The following is a 14,129-nucleotide window of genomic DNA, read 5'->3' on the forward strand; positions in this document are numbered from 1 at the left end:
GGCGGCGGGACGCGAGGGGCGAGCGGCGGGACCCGGCGCACAGCCCGGCGCCGGCACCATGGAGGAGGACGACAGCTACGGTCAGTACGGCCCGCGGCGGTGCGGTGCGGGCGCCCCCTCCCGCGCTTCCTGCCGTGTCCGCCCGGGCGCCCGAGGCGGCTCGGGCGGCTGGCGCTTCGCGGGGCCGGCGGAACCGGGGCGGCGGGGACCGGGGCCTGGAGTCGGGGCGGCGGGGATCGGGCACGCGGACCGGGGGCCTGACGGGGCGGGGGCCGGGGGTCGCGCGGTGGCCCCCTAGTTTCGGGCCTCGGTGGGGTCTGCAAGTTGTGTGCCGGGTCCGCGTCTTTGTTTGTGAGCGGGGGGCACGCTCGGCGGGCCACCCCGAAGCGCACGGGCCTCCCCGGCGGCGGGGCGGCGGCTGAGCTGTGGGGACCCGGGCGCCGTCGGGCGGGCGCCGGCCCCGCTGCCGGCCGCCGTCTCCCCGGCGAGCGGTTCCGGCCCCCCCCGCCCCCCGCCCCGCCACCGCCCGGCCGCGCGTCGGGGACACCCAAGTTTGCGTTGCCGCGGGTGAGCTCATCACCTTGCACAGCGTCCCACCTGACAGTTCCCGAACCCCGCTTCCTGCTGACCTCCTCCCCCAAACTGGTGCCGGTCGGCCAGGACATTCCTCCCTCCGAGCGCTCAAAACTGCAGGGCTCGCCAAAGGCTATTTTGAAATGCTTTTAGGTAATTGATTGACATTGTATTCATGAGGAATCGAGAATGGCAGCTCGAACAAGGGGTGAACTTCTGTGGGTTGGTAGCAGAGTTTAACGTGCTCGTGTGGCTTCGGGCGCCCGTTCCTGGCGTATTCGCTGAGGCAGGTCTTATTTCTTCTTTTCATGCACGAGTAAGTCGTGGTGGAGCTGTGGACGGGGAAGAGGTGGCTTTGTGACCTGCAGCTTGACCCTGAGCGGCGCACCGGGGAGTGTGCAGCTGCCCTGAAGACCCGCTGGCAGCCTGACGTGCAGAGCGCCTTGGGGATGGCCACCCTCAGCTGTCCCTAGTTACCTGCCAAGTAAAAGCCTCTGTGCTTTCCTTTTGGGATGGGGAAAAAACCAACAAGATAAAACACCTCCGGGCTGGTCCCAGAGGGTTTTCATCCCCTCCCTCCCTCTCTTTCTGCCCAGGAGAAGCCTCTTCCAGGTTGCCTGCTATTTTGTCTATCTCCTCTTGCCATTTAATCTATCGACCCCAGGGTCCTGCCACACTTTCTTCTTGCTCTCTGCTAGTGTTTGTACCCACCAGGCGAGGCGGGAAGCTCTTGGTCTGGTTGCTTTTAATACAGTGGCTGCTTTGCCAACAGGCATGACATGAATTTGTACTTGGAAGGGGTAAATAGAAGCGGGTGCATTCGTGTCCTAAGGCAGCTGTAACAGATTAGCACAAACTCGGTGGCTCAAAACAGCATATAAATTTGTGATTGTATAGTTTTGGTGGTCAGGAGTCCAAATGTGGTCTAACTGGGCTTAAGGTGTTTGCAGGGCTGTGTTACTTTTGGGGGTTTTAGGGGAGTATCCATTTCCTTGCCTTTTTCACCTTCTAGAGGCCATGTTAATTCTGTGGCTGGGCCACCTTCCATCTTCAAAGCCAGCAGGTACCCCCTTCTCTTTCTCTCTGACCTCTGCTTCTTCTTATTAGGACCCTTGTGATTACATTGGACCCACCAGGATGATCCAGCGAAACAACCTTAGTTAACTCTGCAGGGGTAATCCCGCTTTGGCCACATAGGGTAACATAGAGTTCTGGAGATTAGGTCATGGACATCTTTGGGGGCGGATATTCTGCTGACCACACGCCAACATGAGAAAGAAGTTTATCCTTCCCCCTTATACAGCTAAAAAGGTCATCTTCTTTGTATTTTGGAGGAACTAAGAAGGTTGAGTTAAAAAGGTTCCCTACTCGTAGCATTCACCACACAAAAAGTACCTAATAGCTTAGGATGGTCATATGAAGAATAAGTTTCTCAGTTCTTTAGGGTTTCCTTAGTCTCTAGAGTTGTCCATTAGGTTTTTTTTTTTTTTTTTAAAGATCTTATTTATTTATTTGAGAGAGAGAATGAGAGACAGAGAGCACGAGCGGGAAGAGGATCAGAGGGAGAAGCAGACCCCCAGCTGAGCAGGAAGCCTATGCGGGACTCGATCCCGGGACTCCAGGATCATGACCTGAGCCGAAGGCAGTCGCTTAACCAACTGAGCCACCCAGGCGCCCTGTCCATTAGGTTTTACAGTGAATCTACCTCGAGGGATAAGACAGCTATTCATATAACACGTTTCAGAAGCAGCTGTGTGCTACGGACTCAAGCACATGGAATGCCTGCCCGGACGCTCCCTCAGAAGCTAGAACCTCTGTTTTGCCGTGGGTAGCCCAGGACACTACCACTGTTCTGAACCCTGTGTCTTTGGGGAGATGATTATGATTTCCTAGCTGCCATTTGGCCTAAGAAACTTTTGGAACAGAGCTCATTTATAATATGCTAAAGAAAGAGGATGAGTTTTAGAGTTTCCCTATTCCATTACAGAGAATTTCAAAAACCAACACAACAGCCTTTCTCGACCGCAGACTCTTCAGTGTTCTGTTGATCCGGTGACTGCACCATTGAATTCGAAGCCCTTCCTCCTGTAGACACTCCCTGTAATACCAGATTGTTAAATCAGAGGTTCTTAATCCCCTAGAAAGGTACAGTGTGCTTCGCACCGCCTGTGTGGTGTGACATACTGGACTGTGACACAAGTCCTTTTCAAGCTTAATTATCTTTGAAAAATGTGGAACTAGTGATTTTCTAGAAGCTAAATTGACATTTGAAGAAAGATGTTCCTATTGCTTGTGGCTGGTGGATCTTTGTCCCCCCCAGTGTCTTTCTAAACGCTGTGAAATAATTGGGACTTTTTTTTTTTTTTTTAAGACTCATATAATCTTCTTAGGTCACCATTCTTCCTGGACTTCCCAGTTCTTTTTGCAGAAGGAAGAGGTATTTTTGCCTTCATAGGGTACCTTGCCCAAGAAAAGACTCCGTGACCACTCCCCTTGGTGACTTCGGAACTTGAGCAGATACTTTTAACCTGTAGACTGCCTCGTCATGGGTCTCTGGAGCCCTTCTGAAGTTTTATGGGGAAGCTTTTGTGAATCTGCGTATTGGGAGGTTCCTTAGCTCGCTTCTCAAAAGGTTCTGACCCCAGGAATTGCTGCTCCAGAGGGTGCGCATGTGTCGTCCCCCTCTCTCAGGACAGGCAGGCTGTGGGGTAGAGATGGGCAGGGCCATCGGTAGTGACATTGGAAGTGTTAGTGGTGATGATTCTGCATCACAACTCTGACAAGATCATCAAATTTCTGAGCGTAGGTTCTTAAGGTCTCTGAACCTACAGTGCCATTTATGGCCTTTACTTCTCAAACACAACTTCCACTCCTCTTGCTCTTTATGAGCTTCAGACTTATCCCTAGTCTGGACATGAGGGAGAATTGGCCCTGTAAGAAGTATGCTTCTCGGTGAAGGCGTGGAGATGTTATCTTAGCCAGGGCACGACTTCCACCATCTGAAGATGAAATGAGGCTTGAGGCTTCATTAGATGAAATGAGGGTGGCGGGCACGGTTGCTGCTGTGGGATGGTGAGTGGGAGCCCACTGCGTGTGGGGGAGATGGGCCGTTTCATCTTTGTGCTTCCAGAACAAACATGGGGCCTGGTACCCAATAGAAGCAGCTCAGCAGCTGTTGAGGGAATAATAGACTGAACCAGGTTCCATGTGGCAAAAGTTAATATTCAGTGAGTGAGTTTTTGTCTTCAGCTTTCCATCCCAAACAGAAACAAGAACACTCTTCTGTACATGTTTGACCGGATGCCAAACCAATTTTCCTTGTTCTTCAATGATATTGGTGTCTTTCATTGTTCTTGAATTTAGTTATACACTTAGTGATTTGTTTTTATGGAAAAGAATACAATTACGAAGTCAGGGTTTTCTTAGAAAATCTGGAACATAAGGTTACCATAATTAAACATTTTGTGGTCTTTAAGGTAGAGTTCCAGGGGTGATATTAACATGTCAGAGGGGATAAACATTTTTAGAATTCTTGATGCATGGTGCCAGTTTGCTTTCCAAAAGGGCTGTACCAATTTACCCTGTTCCTAGCCATGTATGGGGTGACACACTTGAGTATCACTGTGGCTTTGCCACTGGTGAGGATTTGCATTTGAAAGCTTTTTTTTTTTTTAAACCAACGTAATGGTTACAAAATGGCACCTCATTAAATCTATTGATCACCAGCTAGGTTGAAAAAAATTTCTTTTTTGTATTTGTGTATTATGAACCTGCCTGTTCATGTGGGATGTTGGTTTCTTTATTTACTTGACTGAGATTAACTCTTTTTTTTATGGCCTCGAACAAATCAAGTGACTGTTTTTCTCACTCTGATATTTTCAGCATGGGGAAAATACATACTCAGTCTGATTGGGGTTGGAGTGAGATTTTGACCAATTGTAGTAGTCACCTGTTTATGTCTCTTTAATTTTTCGATTAAAAATTGATGATCTCTCAACCCATATATTGACTTCTGGCCAAATACAAATGTTTCCTTTAGAGGAGAAATTGTGAGTTAGGTAGCTCTTGCTGGTCTGGGTTATACTGATAAATGGGTCAGTCTATGGGATCTTAAGGCTCATGCCTGCTCCTTTCTAAATGTCCCACATACCAATCAAAGAATCTTGCCAAATAGATGATTTCTTATGTGTTTCATGCATTCAAGATCAGGTAGTTCTATAGAAAGAACTGGAAGGAGAGTGCCTTCTGGTTTCAAGGTTGAGAGAACACATGTAGGTCACTCGGCCAGGGAGGAGGCGCGCGCGCGCGTGTGTGTGTGTGTGTGTGTCTGGACAGTGAGGCGTAGGTTGGAGTTTCATCTTGGAGTCCCCCCCCCCCCCCCGCCCAAAGGCCTGTCCGCCCCTTTCCTGCTCACCCTCCCACATGAAAGGCTTGGACAGTGGGCTACTGAAGAAGAGTACTTTGCCTGAACCTGCCCGTTGGCTTTGTTGCCACACTGCTTCTTGATTGTCTCTCTAATTATTGTTGCTTAGTTTCAGTTGCAATAATAGAGGCATGGAGGAGGTGGAAAATTATTTAGAAACGTTCAAGAAGTGAATCCCACATCCTCTGAAACTGCTGGTAATGTTGTTTTGCCTCTCTCTTTGCATTGACCGAAAAAACGTAAGATGGGTTGAAGGCTGTGTAGGGGATTTTTGTTACTCTTCGTTATCCAGGACGGTGTGACAATGTGTCTCTGTTTTTGTGACGGTGAGGTGGTTATGCGGTGCTTTCTGTGCCGCCTGGCTCCCGTAACAAGGGTCAGGACATGACCTTCCTTATCTGAGTCTTTTCCTGTTTTTCACTTTTTTTTTTTCTTTTTTGAGTCTTCAAGGTTTCTCTTTCAGAAGAGTGCCTTTCTCTGGCATTGTTACAGTCCACATTGTAATTATTACCGTTGGGTATGGATAATGGAATTGGTGTGATGTTATTAAAAACCCGTTCATCTTCAGTAGCGCTGCTGTGGGCTTGGTGTTGGCAGGCGGTGTGTCTGTGGGGTCAACAGGCGTCCGCCGCCACTCTGCACCATGCGGCCCCTGTTGTCAGGGATGCTTTGAGCCTAGAGGACAGGGTGGTGGCAGGCTGTGAGGGAGAGGGTCAGAGTGGATGTGGCAGGTGTGTATGTGAAAACCCTAGGTAAGCAGGGAGAATAGTCCTGCCTGGCGTTGGGGCGGAGCCGGATTGAACAGAGGACAGTTGCTAGAACTGGAGTTTGGAAGCTGAGTTGGTGCTAACTAGGTGAATATGGTGGAGCAGTACATTTCAAGCAGAGGGAGTGAGCCAGGGCCAGCAGGGAAGGGGACCTGGCCCCCTGGGGAGCTGAGTGGTTCTCTGTGCCTGGAGACTAGGAGGCCAGAGACAGGCTCTAGGGAGGAGGACAGAGTCATGGAGGGCTTCTGTGTGTCACCAAGGACTGGTCTCTGCCACGAGGAGCCTAGGGGGTTGAACTGGGGTATTTCATGATGGTTATTTTGCATTTTAGAAAGATCCCACTGTCTGGTGTGGTTCCCATGGGCAGTGGGGAGACCCTTAGGGAGCCGTTGCAACCATCCTGGTGGGCTGGGGGAGGAGGGCCTGATGGAGGCAGTAGGAGTGGGCCAAAGGGGGCAGTAACTACAAGACACGTCAAGGACCTAAAAGCATGGGATTGGTTACCAGGGTTTGGGAGAGACATAGCATTGTGGGAGATCAGCAGGGTTCCAGATGATGCCAGGTTGCTGTCTCAGGTGACTGCTTGGGGAGGGTCTCCAGTTAAATGCAGGTGCTTAGTTTTGGACACAGTGAGTGGAGCTCGGGGTGGGGGGGGGGAGGTTAGAGACCATCCCTTGAGAGAGGTCCATTTAGATAGTTGGATTTGTCGCTAGAACCCAAGAGCTTACTAGCAGCACATGAGTGGGAGTGGAGCCCAGGGAAGTGAGGAGATCTTATGCTGACCAAGAAGAGGGCCAAGGGTGCTGTCCTGGGCATGGTGTCTTGCCCCCCATTAAAGGGCTGGGCAGAGCCATGTCTGAAAAGGAGGCCTTGCAGGCAGGCGTACATATTACTCTTTCAGATGAATGGACTGTTGGTGGGCAGAGAGGGCAGCAGCTAGAAGGTAATGTGGAATGGAGAGACTTGCTTTAATTCGGGGATACTGTACATCTTTATAGACTCTTGTTATAATTTTTTTTAAGTGAGTGCTATGCCCAGCGTGGGGCTCAGACTCACAACCCCAAGATCAAGAGTCACATGCTCCACCGACGGAGCCACCCAGGCACCCCTACAGACTCTTTTTAATAAACATTTTGAAAACTCTTCCGAGCCAGTATTGAATTACAGTACTCATGCACGGCGCACTGTGAAGCTCAAGCAGGACCAGGCTCATGGTCGTTCTGTCTGGGGCTGTTACAGCCGGCAGCTGCCCGACCACGTGAGTGTGGGCACCTATTAGCTTAAGGTCCTTGAAGCTCTGCGCTGCTCCACACACGGCTTCCGGCAGTCCTGCTGACGGAAGTGAAGAGGATGTTTGGCGTTCTGGCTGTAGTTTTGCATTTTCAACTGCCTGGATGTTCCCCTTGACCTTCCGTCGCCATCTCAAATTCTGCCCATCTGAAGGTGTTCTCCTGCCTCTCCGTTCCAGTCCTCCCCCAAGACTTCCCTTTTCTTTCTTTTTTTTTTTTTAATTTTTTTTAAAAGATTTTATTTATTTATTTGACAGAGAGAGATACAGCAAGAGAGGGAATACAAGCAGGGGGAGTGGGAGAGGGAGAAGCAGACTCCCCGCTGAGCAGGGAGCCTGATGTGGGGCTCGATCCCAGGACCCCGGGATCATGACCTGAGCCGAAGGCAGACGCTTAATGACTGAGCCACCCAGGCGCCCCTCAAGTCAGTGTTTTACTTGGTAAACATGTCTGAGACCATGCATCCCTGGCTGCTAAGCACCATGGCGGACAGGGCTAGAAAGGTAACAGCTTTATTTTGACCAGGGGGCAAAGACAAGGCAGCACTTTACAGCTACATTGTAACTAGATCCTGCATCATCTTTCTTTTTTTTTTTAAACTTTTATTTCCATTACCTATCACCCTGGTTATCCAGGCTTGAAGGAACAGCTGATTCCATTCTCTTCTTTGCCATCTGAACTGTTTTCCAGCGACCCATCCATCCATCTGCCTGCTCAACCTCGTTTTCCTTACCTTCTTGGTGTCAGGGTGTTTGCTTGAATTTTAAGATACAGGCCTGCTTTCAGGAAGCTCATAGTGTAGGGGAGTTGACATGTTGAAAAATTGCAAGAGTATGCGACAGGTGCTCTGACGAGATGTGAGCAAATGCCGTGGGCACCTGGGGCGATCCAGTTTTCACTTTGTTTTTGGGTGAGAGCTGCTTTGGGGGAACACACCTGACCCTGGGGTCAGATGTGATGAGAGCGTTCCAGAGCACAGCAGTGGTCGGCAGCTTGCTCTGCCCTCACGGCAGCCCCGTCCGTCCACAGGTGAGGAACGGTGTCGGGGGGCGCTGGGTGTGCGAGGCGCCCTCGCTCAGGGCTGGTCCACCACTGGAAACCATATTCGCAGACGCCAAGTCGCTTCTGCTGTACCACCTGCTCCTTATTGCCCATTGTTTCAGATCCCTTTTCTCCTTTTCTGTACCTTATATGCTTTTCAGAAGCTTTCTAAACTTTCTGTCTTTTCTCCTGGAATTGGGGGGTGCAGAGTTCTGTGTCTTGGTAGATTTTGGGTAGTGTTGTGGTTAAAACCCGTGTTAGGGGTTATGAAGCAGATTTGGATGGAAAGAGCCCCTTGTTAGTTTTCGGGTGGAAATCTGAGGAGTTTGTAGGATTGCACAGGAGAGGCCGTTCTTCCTCCTTCATCTGTTGGGTAGTGTTGGCTTGGAGGCCAGTGTTCCCTCCCAGGGCTTCTGGTGGACCGGGCTTGGTGTGGTGCCAACGGGAGTGTCCCAGCCTGACCTCCGAGGATCCCCTGGAGCAGAGCTCACATGGCAGTTGGGCAACCGGAGTCTCTTGAGAAATCCGGGTAAGCAGGTAAAGGTTAAGGTTGGTAATCCTGCCCCTTGAAGACCTCAGCCACTCGCAGGGGCCTTGTCCTGCCACTGCCTCGCCTTTTCACCCTTTATGGTGACACGTAACAACAGGCTATTGGAAAACGGAATTCAGCAGTGACATGGGAGAGCACTGCGGACGAGTAGTGTTTCTTCCGGGGAATGACAGAGTATCTTCCAGCGTCTTCCTGCCCAGCACTGACCTTGCAGCCTTGTCTGCGGTCAGAGGAGAGGCTCGTTTTTGCACCAGGCCTCATCAGGATGACAGTCCCTGGTGGGGTCACCAAGGATTCTGATTCAGGACTTCAGCTCTGCAGCTTCAGAAACAGACTTGGAGGCCTAGATTCCTAAGCTTCATGCAGTGAGGACGCCGATTTATTGCTGTGTTTGGAGGAGTTCTGAAACCAGGTTTCATGCAGTGGCTCTTACCGGCTGTGGAAGCTCCTGCAGGGGGACTGTGGTTCAGGATACCAGGGGGCCTGGGGCGCACCTCCTAGCTTCCACCTGGGGCCCCTCACTCTTGTGGCAGGGCCCTACGCGACAGTGATGGGTTGGCGCACAGCTCCACGGTGTCCTGGGTGGTCTCCTGGGAGTCCGGCCTCCAGGGGTCGTGGTGGCCTTGTCGGGCATGCTTCCTCCCCAGGCCATTCTCCCTTCTCTCCGTGACTTGTCCTGATGTGAAAGGGGGGCCTCCTTCACTCTGTTCAGTAACTTGATAAAGACCTTAGTGATTTCCCTCTGTGTCCAGACAAAGCATGGAGGAAATGAAATTCTGAAAAGATTCTGAGGATTATAATTGGAAGATTATTTCCTGGATTTATAATAACCCAACAAAAATAGGGATTCCACCCTAGGCTTTGTGGTCTAACTCTAGAAAACACACCCTCCGGCTGTGTCCGTGGTGTGCACAGGGGGGCTCCTCTGCGTCTGCTGACCTCAGAGAGCCCCCCCGCCCCCCCCCCCCCCCCGAGGTCCGACTCCTCACAGATCTCCAGGCTTCCTGCTCAGCCACTTGCTGGGAGGCACCCGACTCTGTCCCCCACTGGGGCCTTTCTCTGGCTGTTCCCTGGGATCGGGACACCTTCTGCCCTGACGTCCTCATGGTTAATGCCCTTGCCCACGGGCCTTGGCCCCAGTTCCCATTCCCCCGGGGGAGACCTGCCCAGGTTGCCCAGCTCATTAGACCTCCTGCACGCCCCTCCCCAGGCTCACCCCCCGTGGCTCGTCACCTGCTACCAGTCATGTTTACTGCGCGGGCCTGGTCTCCTCCAGCTTTGGAGGGGCACCGGGCCCGGTACTTTGTAGGCTCTTCGTAGGAGTTTGTGGAAGGAACCGCTCTGGCCGTCCTCCCGCTCCCCGTCTGTGTTTGACAGGAACATGGTGGCCATTGATGTTGCTCGTGTCTGCCTGTGAGTTGCAGTTGCAACTCGAATGTAGCCCTTTTACCGCACACGTAAGGTGTCCCATTTCGTTCTTGGGTTGTTCTGGGCTTCATCTGGGGGCTCGGTTCCTGCTGCCACTGGTCCTGGCGATAACCAGTGTGGGAGGCTCCTCACTACTAAGTTGCTGCTTTCTGTGCATTCAGAGAGTCAGTACAAATCTTAAAAAAGGAACATTTAGACGAAAGATAGGATTATTTTCTTCTTGAAAGATGCGTGTGGCAGAGAAATTTTTTAAGAGGGGCTGATATAGGGGCGCCTGGGTGGCTCAGTTGTTAGGCAGCTGCCTTCGGCTCAGGTCATGACCTCAGGGTCCTGGGATCGAGCCCCGCATCGGGCTCCCTGCTCAGCGGGAAGCCTGCTTCTCCCTCTCCCACTCCCCCTGCTTGTGTTCCCTTATCGCTGTGTCTCTCTGTGTCAAATAAATAGGTGGAATCTTTAAAAAAAAAAAAAAGAGGGGCTGATGTATTCCACAGTGAGGTGATTTGTGGTGTGAACTCACTTTCTTCTGGGAAGTGTTAAGGTGTTTGACAAATGTCTGATAAGGATGAGACATAGGTTGTTGATTTTTTTTTTATGATTAACAAATCAGGAAAGGAAATGGTAGGAAGCGGCTCTGACTTAACATACGCCCTCAGTACCAAAGAGAGACGGAAGGAGCAGCTGCACTGTCTTCTCTTCCTGTGGCTACTGTTCAAATGATCACAAATTTATTGGCTTTAAACAATACAAGTTTATTATGTTGTTGTTCCAGGGGTCACAAGTCTGGAATGGGTCTCACTAGGCTAAAACCAAAGTGTCAGCAGGGCTTGATCCCTCTGGAGGCTCCTGGAGAGATTCTTTCCTTGCCCTTTTCACCTTCTGGAGGCTGCCTGCATCCCGTGGCTCCTGACCCCTTCCTCCCATCTTCAAAGCCGGCAGTTACCGCTAAACCCTGTCTCATGTCTCATCACTCTGACACTGAGTCTCCTGCCTCCTCCTCCTCCATATGAGACACTGGTGATTCCATGGGACCCGCCAGATGACCCAGGAAATCTCCCCACCTCCGGGGCAGCTGATTAGCCACTTTCGTTCCATCTGCATCAGTTCCTCTTTGCCACGTAATTGAGCAGATCCACTCGTTCCAGGGATTAGGAAGTGGACATCTTTGGGGCCGTTGTTCTGCCACCCACACGCACCCTGGTGCTCTTGTCCCTGGGCAGTTTCGTCCTCCCATGCGGACAGTAAGGATTACGGGACTGGTACAGACTTTGTCTCGTCGTGGTAAGCATTTCTGGTTCTAGAGAGCATTCCTAATTCAAAGGTAGAGGAGAGTGTGCGCAAAGCAGCAGCAAACTTTGACCCGTCCATCCTGTTTCTGCTCCTCAGCAGCCCTGTTTGTCATCAGATTACCAGGACAAAGAACGTCTTCAGTCGGGAGGCTGTGTTATTGCTCCCAATTCTTAGGAATGTTTCTGTACTTTCTTTGAGAGTGAGGAGAATTTTTCCTGGTTTCAGGTAACGGAAGCATCCCTGAACAATGGTGCTCGATAGGAAAAAGGAGTTCACTGTTCTAGATGGAGATGTTGGCATGACATGATTTGGGAATTATTTTCCCAGACCTCTGCCTTTTCCTCGAGTCACACGATGGACATCTCCTTGTGTGGAGGAAGCAGGCTAGGTGCTATTTCTCTTCCACAGACTCATGGTAAGGGCTCATTTGGTTTAATTTCCACCCCCAATAGATTTCAGGGATACAAAACCGAATTTTTGGCTAAATATTACTGTTCTTTCTTAAGCTCCCATTTTCTTAAACACATAAATGTATTTATAGCACTCTGCTAAGAGGAATTTAAACTTCTACTTTAAAAAATTATAAAAATAACATATCTTTATATTAAAAACTCAATTGCTGGAGAAAAGTACATAATTAGAAGTCAGTTTTGATTTTTAAAGGGGTTTTTATAGGCCCTAGGACGTTTGCACGATTTTCCTTCTCTGTATTATCCCCAAGGTCACCTCACCCGATTTCAGCCTGGAGCAGCGGGACTGAGGGAAACAGTCCCTGTGAGACTTGGTGGCACTTGGAGTAAATGGGACTCTCAGGACAGTTTGACATGTGAGCATGGACGTGAGCCACAGTGTGGCTCTGGGAGTCAGAACCTGGGAAGCGCTAACTGTCCCATCAGGAAGGAGATGCTTCAGCACGCTGTCATATGTTTGTGTTACAGAATATCAGGCTCCTCTTTAAAAAATGGCCATGTGGGGCGCCTGGGTGGCTCAGTCGTTAAGCGTCTGCCTTCGGCTTGGGTCATGGTCCCGGGGTCCTGGGATCGAGCCCCGCATCAGGCTCCCTGCTCCGCGGGAAGCCTGCTTCTCCCTCTCCCACTCCCCCTGCTTGTGTTCCCTCTCTCGCTGTGTCTCTCTCGCTGTGTCAAAATAAATAAATAAAATATTTTAAAAAAAATGGCCATGTGATGCTGAGTGAAAAAACAGGTTGCTTGTTACGTATCCGGTTTATTAAATGTGTATTTTATCAGTTCACATTTGTATGTGCAGAGATAACCTCGGTCACCTTTATAAGGATTCAAGGCAAATCCCGACCCCAGAACAGAACCGTGGACCGTGGACAGGGTGGCGGGGGAGGGAGAATGGGTGAGTGCGGCTACCTGAGTTTCACAGGTGGGCATGGAAAGTGCCGAGAAAAGTAGGATAGCCTCTGGTCTCCTTGACAGTCAGGAAAATGATGATGGCCTAATAATGCTTGTATTGGGATGGGTTTGATTTTAAGAAGTGATGTCATCAGACTTATTTGGTATCTGTATAACTTTTAAAAGGTAGGCACGTAGTGCTTTGTGTGTAGAATTACTTTTTAGTTCTGTTTAAAAGTCTTACAGTCGTGGGATAGTGGGATTTTTGTCTGTCTTAGGAGAAAGCATTTAAACTAGTACAATGTCACTGCATTCTTTGTTAAACTGTAAAATCCTAACTATTTGGATAAGAGACCAGGGTTGAAACATCAGTGGTCTAAAAAAATGGATTAAATATTTCCTGAATTTTTGGCTTTTAGACATCCAAACTTGTAAAAATAACCATGTTCCAGATGGACACCTTTTTTTTTTTTTAAGTTTTATTTATTTTTTTAAGTAATCTCTATACCCAATCCAATGTGGGGCTCGAACTCATGACCCTGAGATCAAGAGTTGCACGCTCCTCCGACTGAGCCAGCCAGGCACCCCCAGCTGGAGACCTTTTATAGTTGGGAGTAGTCAAGTGTCCTAGGAAGATAAACATACAGAAGTGGTTTGTTTAAGCTATCTGAAGTTTGTAATCTAGTAAATTGGGATTAGCATGGTGGTTCCCATACCTGGCTAATCTGCAGAATCACCTGGGTGAGTTTTTTTCTTTAAGAAATCAGTTTTTTGGGGCACCTGGGTGTCAGATGGTTGAGCGTCTGCCTTCAGCTCAGGTCATGATCTCAGGGTCCTGGGATCGAGCCCCGCATCGGGCTCCCTGCTGGGCGGGGAGCCTGCTTCTCCCTCTCCCTCTGCCTGCCACTGCCCCTGCTTGTGCTCTCTCTCTCTCTCTCTCTGTCAAAAATAAATAAAATCTTAAAAAAAAAATCAGTTTTTCCTGGGGCCCTACTCTAGCTACACCTACTGAATTGGGATCCTGCAGGGTAGGATCCCGGAACAAATGAATGAATACACACACACACACACACACACACTTTCAAAGTTCCCAAATTTGAGGCGCTCAGGTGTAGAAGAGCCCCTTCCTCAGGAACTTCACACTGCCCCCCCCCCCCCCCCCCCCCCCCCCCCCCCCCCCCCCGCCGGGGCCATGTGGCCGGGCCCTGGCTTGGGCTGGTGTGCCAGAGGTGGAGCTTGTCATTTCCCACATTGGTTGTGTGAAATGACAATGTGAGGAGTTGTGTGTCCAGGATTGTAAGGAGTGCTGGCTGAGTATTCACTGCATCTCCAACTGTAACCCTCTAATTGATGTGGTTTTGCTTTAGGCCATTTAGAATTACCTTAGAGGGTTTTGAGCTTTCAAGCAGAGGT

General features: G+C 50.2%; 1 protein-coding gene and 1 non-coding gene across 2 annotated transcripts in view; one reads left to right on the plus strand and one right to left on the minus strand.

Moving 5' to 3' along the window:
* The first annotated feature begins 6 nt into the window (after nucleotides 1–6).
* Nucleotides 7–14,129, plus strand: part of CYTH1 (cytohesin 1) — a 79,773-nt gene continuing 65,650 nt past the window's right edge. Inside the window, exon 1 of the mRNA XM_035025875.1 lies at nucleotides 7–80. Coding sequence (XP_034881766.1) covers nucleotides 59–80 — 22 coding nt within the window. The 5' untranslated portion in view covers nucleotides 7–58. The remainder of the gene's footprint in view (nucleotides 81–14,129) is intronic.
* On the minus strand, nucleotides 7,499–7,629 carry LOC118024466. Its single transcript, XR_004683115.1, has one exon. It is a non-coding gene; the product is annotated as a small nucleolar RNA SNORA63 (small nucleolar RNA).

The sequence above is a fragment of the Mirounga leonina genome, unplaced genomic scaffold, assembly GCF_011800145.1.
Source record: "Mirounga leonina isolate KUSES-001 unplaced genomic scaffold, KU_Mleo_1.0 Mir_197, whole genome shotgun sequence".
Lineage (NCBI taxonomy): Eukaryota > Metazoa > Chordata > Mammalia > Carnivora > Phocidae > Mirounga > Mirounga leonina.